This window comes from Danio rerio, chromosome 20 (genome assembly GCF_049306965.1).
Source record: "Danio rerio strain Tuebingen ecotype United States chromosome 20, GRCz12tu, whole genome shotgun sequence".
NCBI lineage: Eukaryota > Metazoa > Chordata > Actinopteri > Cypriniformes > Danionidae > Danio > Danio rerio.
In genome coordinates this window covers 1972501-1984861 of record NC_133195.1, presented here as the reverse complement: position 1 = coordinate 1984861, position 12361 = coordinate 1972501, and the positions used below count along the sequence as shown (strand labels likewise).

The 12361-nt window shown below is 39.5% G+C and overlaps 1 protein-coding gene across 9 annotated transcripts in view; it reads right to left on the bottom strand.

Annotated features, from left to right (window-relative positions):
- Positions 1-12361, bottom strand: part of lama2 (laminin, alpha 2) — a 389595-nt gene that overhangs the window by 251061 nt on the left and 126173 nt on the right. For 7 of the 9 annotated variants that reach the window (XR_012395331.1, XM_073932092.1, XM_073932093.1 and 4 more), the window contains 2 exon segments: positions 10963-11090; positions 9631-9717 (listed from right to left, as the gene is read on the bottom strand). Coding sequence is in view for 8 of the 9 variants with exons in the window: in XM_073932092.1 (XP_073788193.1) it covers positions 9631-9717; positions 10963-11090 (215 nt within the window). In the remaining variant the exon portion in view is untranslated. 9 annotated transcript variants of the gene reach the window in all.

Genomic DNA, 12361 nt, shown 5'->3' with positions numbered 1-12361 from the left:
TTACTGGGGGGAAAAGACGTAAGGTGCTGTATGTAGGTTTTTAACCTTCTAAAGCACAAAAACACCAGAATATGTTTGCAGATATTGAAGAAACATGCCGTTCTAAATGATTTTGAGATAATGAGCTTTAAAGTTTTTGCATTCCATAGCAAACAGTATGTGAGTAACATTTTATTTTTAAATAAAAAGTCTTAAAATGTAAACAACTTATAAATAACATACCATGATGTAAATAACTTGTCATTTAATAAGAATGTCAATAACTCAATTTTGACAATAATGTGAGATAGAACCTTATAATTCTAAAGTGACTATATATATATATATATATATATATATATATATATATATATATATATATATATATATATATATACTATGTACACACACACACACACACACACACACACACACATACATACATACCTACATACAGTGCTCAGCATATATAAGTATCTTTTAGATTCATGTTTGTAATAGGAAGCTTTACAATTTAATAGCTTGGCATATACATTAGATTAATCAGTACTGAAGCCAAATCTGAAGCTTATATAACAAAATAACTTGCAATAATGGTCCAAAAACTAGCACAGACAAATTTATATGTTATAGAAAAATATTAAATACAAATTTAAAACAAATGAAAAATCAAGAGAAGCAAAAAAAAAAAAAAAAAAAAAAACAAAATTGTTATAATTTTGAAGGTTGTAAGTTTTTGTAATATTTCGCTTGAATTTAATTGTATTATCTTTCAATTTCTAAATATGTTTGGTGACTAAAATAATATTGTAATGAATATATCTGAGGGCGAGGCAGTGGCGCAGTAGGTAGTGCTATCGCCTCACAGCAAGAAGATCGCTGGGTCGCTGGTTTGAGGCTCGGCTCAGTTGGCATTTCTGTATGGAGATTGCATGTTCTCCCTGCGTTTGCGTGGGTTTCCTCCGGGTGCTCAGGTTTCCCCCACAGTCCAAACACATGTGGTACAGGTGAATTGGGTAGGTTAAATTGTCTGTAGTGTGTTTATGGATGTTTCCCAGAGATGGGTTGCAGCTGGAAGGGCATCCACTGCGTAAAAAAAACTGGCTGGATAAGTTGGCGGTTTATTCCGCTGTGGCAACCCCGGATTAATAAAGGGACTAAGCCGACAAGAAAATGAATGAATAAATATATGTTTCATAAATCAGTTTTGTTCAAATGCACCAAAACACATTCACTGAGAAATGGATAAAAATATTCATTTTCAAAATGAGGCTGATTCACTTTGGTGAGCGGTTTCATAAAGCCAAAAAGCAAACTTAAACTTCATTTAGGTCCAGGTTTAGTTTGATATTATGTAATTTCAAATTGCCTTTTGCTTGTACAGCAGCCCTGAAATTGTCAAAACACCTCTCAAATTACCTTCATTCATTCATTCATTTTCGGCTTAGTCCCTTTATTAATCTGGGGTCACCACAGCGGAATGAACCGCCAACTTATCCAGCATGTGTTTTATGCAGCGGATGCCCTTCCAGCTGCAACCCATCTCTGGGAAACATCTATACACAATCATTCACACTCTTACGCTATGGACAATTTAGCCTACCCAGTTCACCTGTACCGCATGTCTTTGGACTGTGGGGGAAACCGGAGCACCAGGAGGAAACCCACTCGAATGCAGGTAGAACATGCAAACTCCACACTGAAACACCAACTGACCCAGCTGAGGCTCGAACTAGCGACCTTCTTGCTGTAAGGCGACAGCACTACTTACAGTGCCACCGCGTCGCCTCAAAAAAACCTTTTCAGGGGTAATTTATTTATATGTATTTTTCTTATTAAACCCGATTGGATAGACAAAAGTTTTGGAGGCAGTGTGTTAAAATGATTAACCCAACATGAGGTCGAATTTATTTTTCAACATCTGAAATGCAGATTCGATTTCGTTTGGAGTATACCGGGGCCTTTAGCATCAGCATACGCTGCATTCTAGGCAGGCGGTTTCTCCAGCTCTGTTCGAGACTAAATCACAGCGGTGTCGTGGAGAATGGCATCTCGCTGGAAGAAAGGTCTCTGCTTTGCTGCGACCCAGCCCAGAAACAGATGGAGAGGGAGCGCTGCTGAAACTCGCCAGACTCTCCACGCCGAGCCATTAGAGGAGCTAATGTGTGCGTGTGTGTGTGTGTTATGGAGGACGAGCGGAGACAGAGAAAGAGCGAACGCAAAGGTTTCTGGATCTGGGAAAAGCCAGGGACAGACGCACGTTAATGGGCCGAGATGGGAGCGATCCATCACCGCTCAGACGGGGCTCGAACCCGCTCTGTCCCCTGAGGAACCCACTGAAAGAGATGTGAAGGACACGCTTCACACAAACTCAGCCAGGCGGCACATGACGCTCTTAAAACCTGCTCCTAAAAACGCATTGTGTCAAGGCCGTCCAACAGGGAGACCGCATTAAATCAAGTGCAAACAGACACTGTTGTTTCTCATGAATAATCGGCAATAATTTCTTAATTTCTCAATAAATTCTTCCCGGACTGATTGACCTAGACTGCATTATGTTCAGGGTGCCAATGGTTTCTACCTGAGCACCTTTTATTTACTTATTTTTTTAAGAAAATGCGGTCTTGGGTGGCATTCAGGGCGCATGATTGCATCTAAGTGCAAAGATTAGCTTCAAATAAATCTGTTGTCATTCCAACTTGCCACTGTAAACAGACGCTTGCCCTGCCTATGTGTTCTCCTGATTGGTCCACTGCTTTGGAACTAACAATGATGAGTGACACTGTGTGTAAAAGCTCTTGACATGGCATCTTAAAAACATGGCGATCACGTTCAGTGTTCTGCAAAATATACAAGATCAAATCAAATCAGGCCCTTATTTATTACATACACTTTCGTATGGTGAAATAGAACCCCCACCCGTTTTACGGGCACTTTTACACTGACCGCAGAGGCTCGAGCCATTTGCTCCCGCTTATCCCTGAATTTTATTTCACATCACACTGGGACAGAGATCCATATGGCCTGGAGATTAAAATCTGTTTGACTAGTCTACTCAAACAAACACATTACAAACTCAAACACATGCTGCTGTTCAGCTGAACACATGCGCACACACACACTCATACTTGTACACACGCTTTATAGGGACACTCCATGGGCGTAATGTATTTTATTCAGTAAAAACGCTTATGATATAGCCCTACCCCACCCCTAGTCCTAAACCCAATCCTCAATGGAAACCTATTAAAAGACTTCATCAAGTGTGATTTAAAATTAAAGATCATTTAAAAATACAGAACACACACACAAAAAAAGCTGGGTCAGTCAAACATGGACCATTTTCATTTTTTTACTATCAAATTTCATTGACCCTTTTTAACCCAACGGTTGGGTTTGTACATATTTGAACCAAAATTGGGTTCCAGCAACCCAGCATTTATTTTTTATTAGCTTACAATGTTATCTTAGCAAGACTATTTAAAAATACTGAATACACAAATAATGCTGGGTTGTTGAAACCTAATGTTGAATTAAATATGGACAAACCCAACATTGGGTTCATTATTTCCATTAAGTTTCAATTACATTTTAAAACCAATGGTTGGGTTTGCACATATTTGACCCAGCATTAGGTTTCAATAACCTAGTGTTTTTAGAGCGCACAATGTTATGTCACCAAGATAATGTAAAAATACACAATACACACACACACACACACACACGCACGCACACACACACACACTGGGTTGCTGGACACCTCAAAGTTGGGTTAATTTTGTCAATTAAATTTCAATGCTACTTTACTTTTTAACCCAATGGTTGGATTTGACCATATTTGACCCAACATTAGGATTCCAACCCAGCATTTCTAGAACATGCAATGTTATCAATGGTATGTCACCAAAAAAATCTAAAAATACACAAATCAAGAAAAAATAATGTTGGGTTGTTGAAACTCAATGCTGAGTCAAATATGGCCAAATCCAAAGTTGGGTTAATTTTCTCCCTATTAAATTTCAATTACATTTATAAACCAATGGTTTGGTTTGTCCATGCTTGACCCAACATTCTGTTCCAGCAGCCCAGCATTTTTTAGAACATACAATGTTGTCAATGTTGACGTTGAGCCAAATATGGACAAACCCAAAATTGGGTTAATTTGTTCAATTAAACTTCAATGACATTTTTCAACCCAATGGTTGGATTTGTCCATATTTGACCCAGTATTAGGCTCCAGCGACTTAGAGCATACAATGTTATCAATGTTATCAATGTTATATCACCAAAATAATCTAAAAAAATGCACAATACACAAAAAATGCAGTGTTGTTAATACCCAAGATTGAGTCTAAAATTGACAAACCTATAGTTGGGTTCATTTTTCCATCAAATTTCAATTTCAATTTACTGTACATTTTTAAACCAAAGGTTGGGTTTGTCCATATCTGATGCAACATTATAATTCCAACAACCCAGCATATTAAGAGCATACAGTGTTATCAATGTTGTGTCACCAAGATAATCTAAAAATACACAATACACAAAAAATGCAGTGTTGTTAATACCCAATGTTGAGTCAAACATGGACAAACCCAACATTTGGGTATTTATTATTTTTTTACAACAAATTTCAATCACATTTTAAAACCACTGGCTGGGTTTGTCCATATTTGCCAACATTGGGCTCCAGCGACCCAGCATTTATAGACAATACAATGTTTTCAATGTTATGTGACCATTCATTCATTCATTCATTCATTTTCTTGTCGGCTTAGTCCCTTTATTAATCCGGGGTCGCCACAGTGGAATGAACCACCAACTTATTCAGCAAGGTTTTACGCAGCGGATGCCCTTCCAGCTGCAACCCATCTCTGGGAAACATCCACACAAACATTCACACACACACTCATACACTACTGACAATTTAGCCTACCCGATTAACCTGTACCGCATGTCTTAGGACTGTGGGGGAAACCGGAGCACCCGGAGGAAACCCACGCGAATGCAAGCAGAACATGTTTTGTGATCAAGATAATTTAAAAATACACAATAAAATGCTGGGTTGTTAAAACCAACGTTGAATTAAATATAGACAAACCCAACATTGGGTTAATTCTTTCGACTAAATTTCAATTACACTTTCAAACCAATGTTTGGGTTTGTCCATCTTTGACCCAAACATTGTTTACAATAACCCAGCAATTTTAGAGCGCACAATGTTATGTCACCAAGATAATCCAAAAATACACAACACACACAGACAATAAATTCTAGGCTATTGAAACCCACTGTTGAGCCAAATATGGACAATGCTGGGTATTTTTTTTACATTAAATTTCAATCACATTTTAAAACCAATGGGTGGATTCGTCCATATTTGACCCAACATTGGGCTCCAGCGACCCAGCATTTTTAGAGCATACATCGTTATCGATGTTGTCACCAAGATAATTTAAAAATACACACTACACTAAAAATGCTGGGTTGTTGATGCCCAATGTTGAGTCGAATATGGACAAACCCAATGTTGGGTTAATTTCTCTTCCATCAAATTTCAATGACACTATTTAACCCAATGGTTGGCATTTTTAGAGGCACAATATTGTCACCAAGAAACTCCACAGATTTAAAACTGCTTAGCAAAAAAGTCCATGTAAACTTTGCAAGTCTATTTAAACGTTTAATCAACATTTCTCCCGGTGTCTACTTCTGTAAATTCCCGTCTGTACACAGCACAGTGTGATGTCTTTCAGGGCTGCAGTAGACAGATCATTAGTTATTGGTACAGTGCCATTAAGCGGTTCTGGTCAAGCTTCAAAACGGCATAAAAAAACAGATCTAATGTGCCGTCAGATTTCATCCCAGATCACAGGACTTTCCCAGCGTGCTTCACAAGGAAAACCGTCACATAAAGATGCACATTTGGGATTCGTGAGGAACATCAGTGCTTTTAAAAGCAGCTACTGTTCAGTGTCAGTTATTCGAGGGTGTTTAGTTGCCAACGTGTGAACAGCTTGAAGAAATAAAACATTTCCAGACTACTTAGGTTGTGTATGAAAGCCTGTAGGTAAAGAATTGGCAAGAAAATCAAAAGTATATGAGGGATTCACTACTAAAGCCACTCTTCTGTTTAATGACAGGACATTTTGCATTAAATTGCCACTGTGTCATGAACAGAGAAGCATCAATTCGACTAATAGTTTTACACTGTATATAGCTCATATTCTCAAATTTACACTACCTGACAAAAGTCTTGTTGCCTATACAAGTTTTAGGAACAGCAAATAATCACTAGACTTCATGATGGTATCAGGAGTGTCTCATTTGAAAGGCAAAGGCCTCTAGATTACATTTTTTTGAGCACAATAAAATACGATCATGCCTTGATCTTAAATGATTTCATTAGGACAGTAAGGTCTGACTCTGCTTAGACAAAAGTCTTGTCACTGAACCCATTTAAGCTTGCACTGGCATCTACAGCTGCCCAAGTTCATACTTGCCATTTTGCTTTTAGAAGAACTTTTCCACATGTTATCCATGTTTATTTTCTCAATGGCATGCAAGCAAACAACCAAATAAAAAGGAGAAACAAGGAATTGATTTACTTACTAACACACGAGGCCTTCAACTTCCTACTCCTAATTCCAGCATGCAAAATGGAGGCAAACCCTCCCAAATAAAGGCAGTTTTCATGATAATAAAAATTAAAGCAAATGCTTTTAATGTTCAGAAAGGACTATTTGCATTAAATTGCCACTGTGTCATGAAAAGAGAAGCGTCAATTCAAACAATAGCTTCACACTGTATATAGCCGATAATCTCAAACATACACTACCTGACAAAAGTCTTGTCGCCTATCCAAGTTTGAGGAACTGAAATTAATAACTTGACTTCTAGTTGATCATTTGGTATCAGAAGTAGCTTATATAAAAGGCAAAGGCCTCTAGATGACGCTTATTTGAGCACAATAAAATACGATCATGCCTTGATCTTAAATGATTTCATTAGGACAGTAAGGTCTGACTCTGCTTAGACAAAAGTCTTGTCACTGAACCCATTTAAGCTTGCACTGGCATCTACAGCTGCCCAAGTTCATACTTGCCATTTTCCTTTTAGAAGCACTTTTCCACATGTTATCCATGTTTAACTTCTCAATGGCATGCAAGCAAACAACCAAATAAAAAGGAGAAACAAGGAATTGATTTACTTACTAACACACGAGGCCTTCAACTTCCTACTCCTAATTCCAGCATGCAAAATGGAGGCAAACCCTCCCAAATAAAGGCAATTTTGATGATAATAAAAATTAAAGCAAATGCTTTTAATGTTCAGAAAGGACTATTTGCATTAAATTGCCACTGTGTCATGAAAAGAGAAGCGTCAATTCAAACAATAGCTTCACACTATATATAGCCGATAATCTCAAATGTACACTACCTGACATAAGTCTTGTCGCCTATCCAAGTTTGAGGAACTGAAATTAATAACTTGACTTCTAGTTGATCATTTGGTATCAGAAGTAGCTTATATAAAAGGCAAAGGCCTCTAGATGACGCTTATTTGAGCACAATAAAATACGATCATGCCTTGATCTTAAATGATTTCATTAGGACAGTAAGGTCTGACTCTGCTTAGACAAAAGTCTTGTCACTGAACCCATTTAAGCTCGCACTGGCATCTACAGCTGCCCAAGTTCATAATTGCCATTTGGCTTTTAGAAGAACTTTTCCACATGTTATCCATGTTTATTTTCTCAATGGCATGCAAGCAAACAACCAAATAAAAAGGAGAAACAAGGAATTGATTTACTTACTAACACACGAGGCCTTCAACTTCCTACCCCTAATTCCAGCATGCAAAATGGAGGCAAACCCTCCCAAATAAAGGCAATTTTCATGATAATAATTTTTTTTTTGTTCACAAATGTATATCAACATAATCATGAAGGTCTCTAGATTAATCCAAATAAAACAAATCTTTCAGGACATCTAAAGTTTTTTGTATATTTTGTCAAAAATTCAAGTGGCAACTAAATATATACGAGTTTCACGACCAAAGTCCCTCTTCTGTTTAATGACAAATAAAGGAAATGCTTTTAATGTTCAGAAAGGACATTTTGCATTCAATTGCCACTGTGTAAAGAAGAGAGAAGCGTCAATTCAAACAATAGCTTCACACTGTATATAGCCCATAATCTCAAATACAAGTATAATGACAATAAAGTTGAATCTAATACACTACCTGACAAAAGTCTTGTCGCCTAAGTTTTAGGAACAGCAAATAATCACTGGACATCTATAGTTTTTTGTAAACTTTGTCAAAAGTTTAAATGGCAACTATAGGCCAAATACCTTGTAAGTACATTAACCATGGGGAAATAGGGAATAATGTGTTAATAAGTTAATAAATCAAGGTTATTGGTCTTATTTAATGATTTGATGAGAAATAAAAAATGCATATAAAAACACGTTGGGCCTTAAGAGGTTAAAGTACATTATTAAACATCATTCATTCATTCATTTTCATGTCGGCTTAGTCCCTTTATTAATCCGGGGTCGCCACAGCGGAATGAACCACCAACTTATGCAGCAAGTTTTTATGCAGTGGATGCCCTTTCAGCCAAACCCATCTCTGGGAAACATCCACACACACACTTAAACACTACGGACAATTTAGCCTACCCAATTCACCGAATGTCTTTGGACGCCAACTGAGCCAAGGCTCGAACCAGCGACCCATCGACTTTCTTGCAGTGAGGCGACAGCACTACATGCTGCGTCACTGCTTTGCCCCATTATTAAACATTCAAACGTTTTCAATTTAAAGGGGTCAGTTCACCTAAAAATGTAAATTCAGTCACCATTTACCCACCCTTCCCTTGTTTAAGACTTATTTGAGTTTCTTTCTTCTGTTGAACACAACAGAATATATTTTGAAGAATGTTGGAAACCTCTAACCATTGCCTTCAAGTATTTATTTTATATTGACTTCTAGTATTTGTTTTTCCTACTATGGAAGTCAATGGTTACAGGGTTCCAACATTCCTCAAAATCTCTTCTTTTGTGTTAAAGAAACACTCGCAGACCTTGCTTTTATACTTTCTATTGTGTTGTTTCTCCACAGGGAACAATAAAAGTAGCTTACACAACCCTGCTGAAAAATCCAGCTTAAACCAGCCTAGGAAGATTGGCTAGTTTTAGCTGGTCGACCAGCCTGGCTTTAGAGGGGTTTTGGCCATTTCCAGCCTTGTCTTAGCTGGTCAGGCTGGAAAATGACCAGCTAAATCCAGCTAAAACCAGCTTGACCAGCCTGTTTTAAGCTGGACATAGCTGGTTTTGGCTGGGCTTCAAGCTAGGTTGGTCAAGCTGGTTTTAGCTGGTTTTAGCTGGTCATCTCCCAGTTTGACCAGCTAAGAAAAGGCTGGAAATGGCCGAAAACCAGCCTGGAAATGACCAAAACCCCTCTAAAACTAGGCTGGTTGACCAGCTAAAACCAGCCCACCAGCCTAGGCTGGTTTAAGCTGGATTTTTCAGCAGGGAACAACAACAACAACAACAACATAAAGGTGTGTGAAGTAAATGGTGAGCTGATTTTGGGGTGATGCACTTCAGTGTATCTAAGATCTGATGTAAACCCTGGTCTTCTTACCTGTCGCAGCGTGATCCGGTGTACCCCGGCGGGCACCGGTCGCAGATCACCTCGCCCCTGCCATCCACACGACACGTGGGACTGAAACTGCGATGTTTTTGAGCAAATGTGGAGACAAAAAGACAGACAAAAGATAAGCGAATTAAAAACATCCTTCCCACTGATCATCAGCGCTCTCTCTGCCTCACACCCTGCACAGCGAGGCCATCAGCCCTAGCATGATGACTATTGGGCTATTTCGGACGACACCGGAGCCTGGCTGAGGGGCATGCTGGGAATGCGGAGGCCAGCGACGCTTTCTTTAGATGAGGAATGCTCAGCTGTTGGATTCTGGGAACTCTTTCGGGATTACCCACTAGCATGCTACAGCCATTATTAGCCTAGAGCTGAAATCATAGACTCCAGCTACAGGTGATATTCATAGATGCCAGCATGCTTAAAATAAGTTCAGTCCAAACTAAATAAGCATCTCAACTGTGATTCATCGATTGCCAAAAGTGATTATTCTGTCATTTGTTTCAATCCTTTAGTCTGTTGAACGGAAAAGTAGATATTTTGAAGAATGTCGGAAACCTGTAACCATTGACTTCCATAGTATTTGGGTTTTTTTGTACAATGGAAGTCAATGGTTACAGGTTTTCAGCTTTCTTCAAAATATCTACTTTAGTGATCAACAAATGAAATGAACTCATGAATGAAAGACTTGAAAGTGAGTAAATAATAAGTACATTTAAATGTTTTTTGGGTGAACTATCCCTTTAAAGACTTTCAGTTCAATCATTCATTCAATTTCTTGTCGGCTTAGTCCTTTTATTAATCCGAGGTCACCACAGCGGAATGAACCGCCAACTTATCCAGCATGTGTTTTACGCAGCAGATGCCCTTCAAGCTGCAACCCATCTCTGGGAAACACCCATACACACTCATTCACACACATACACTACGGTCAATTTAACTTACCCAATTCACCTACACCACATGTGTTTGGACTGTGGAGGAAACCCACACGAACATGGGGAGAGCATACAAACTCCACACAGAAATGCAAACTGAGGCTCGAACTAGTGACCTTCTTGCTGTGAGGTGACATCGCTACCCATCGGTACCTTCTTCTGAACTGTACTTTTTAGTAACACATCAACAAATCGGTTCTAATACATGTTATTCTATTTGAAATCTGGAAACACATCTCGTTAACTGTGGAGTGGGTAAAGCCTATAGTGGTTTGAAGCAATAATGTGTATTTCGGGGGCAAACTGTGGTCCTTAAATATGACATTGTCAATCTGTCATCAACTGTTTGTTGTTGTGAATGTTCTGGTTCTGGACGTACTTGTTTGCGGGGCTCAGCAGAGGACAGGCGCAGGGCTGACAGTCGTCTGCAGTTCCTCTAGTGGCGTCTCCATAATAACCAGGAGCACACTGGCCACAGTTCGGTCCTACAGTGTGATCCCTGCAGCCCTACAGTACACACACACACACACACACACACACACACACACACACACATACACATTTACAACACAGGGACAAACAAACAAACAAACAAACACATATAAAAACACTGCAGATTCTGGTTGTATCACAAAGCAGGATTCGCCTTAAAACTGAATAGGTTTACAATAATATAAAGCCAACAATTATTAATAATATTCTAATATCAACTGCAGCATCAGAATTTATAGTGTCTGAAACAGTTTGTTTAAGGATCAACTCTCCACAAGACCTGCCTTACTGAGAGATAACTGTGCTCTGATTTGTCAGTTGGCGCTGCTCCTCTCTGATTTGTCAGATGGCTCTGCTCTTCTCTGACTGGTCAGATGGCTCTGCTCCTCTCTGATTTGTCAGATGGCTCTGCTCTACTCTGATTGGTCAGATCGCTCTGCTCCTCTCTGATTTGTCAGATGGCTCTGCTCTTCTCTGACTGGTCAGATGGCTCTGCTCTTCACTGATTTGTCAGGTGGCTCTGCTTCTCTCTGATTGGTCAGATGGCTTTGCTCCTCTCTGATTAATCAGTTGGCTCTGCACTTCTCTGATTAGTCAGTTGGCTCTGCTCTTGTCTGATTGGTCAGATGGCTCTGCTCTTCTCTGATTGGTCAGATCGCTCTGCTCCTCTCTGATTGGTCAGATGGCTCTGCTCTTCTCTGATTGGTCAGATCGCTCTGCTCCTCTCTGATTGGTCAGATGGCTCTGCTCTTCTCTGATTGGTCAGATGGCTCTGCTCTTCTCTGATTGGTCAGAAGGCTCTGCTCTTCTCTGATTTGTCAGTTGGCTCTGCTCTTCTCTGATTTGTCATTTGGCTCTGCTTCTCTCTGATTTGTCAGTTGGATATGCTTTTCTCTGATTGGTCAGATGGCTCTGCTCTTCTCTAATTTGTCAGATGGCTCTGCTCCTCACTGATTAGTCAGTTGGATCTGCTGTTCTCTGATTGGTCATATGGCTCTTATCCTGATTAGTCAGTTGGCTCTGTTCTTCTCTGATTAGTCAGTTGGCTCTGTTCTTCTCTGATTGGTCAGATGGCTCTGCTCCTCTCTGATTAGTCAGTTGGATCTGCTCTTCTCTGATTGGTCAGTTGGATCTGCTGTTCTCTGATTGGTCATATGGCTCTTATCCTGATTAGTCAGTTGGCTCTGTTCTTCTCTGATTAGTCAGATGGCTCTGCTTTTCTCTGATTGGTCAGATGGCTCTGCTCTTCTCTGATTGGTCAGATGGCTCTGCTCTTCTCTGATTGG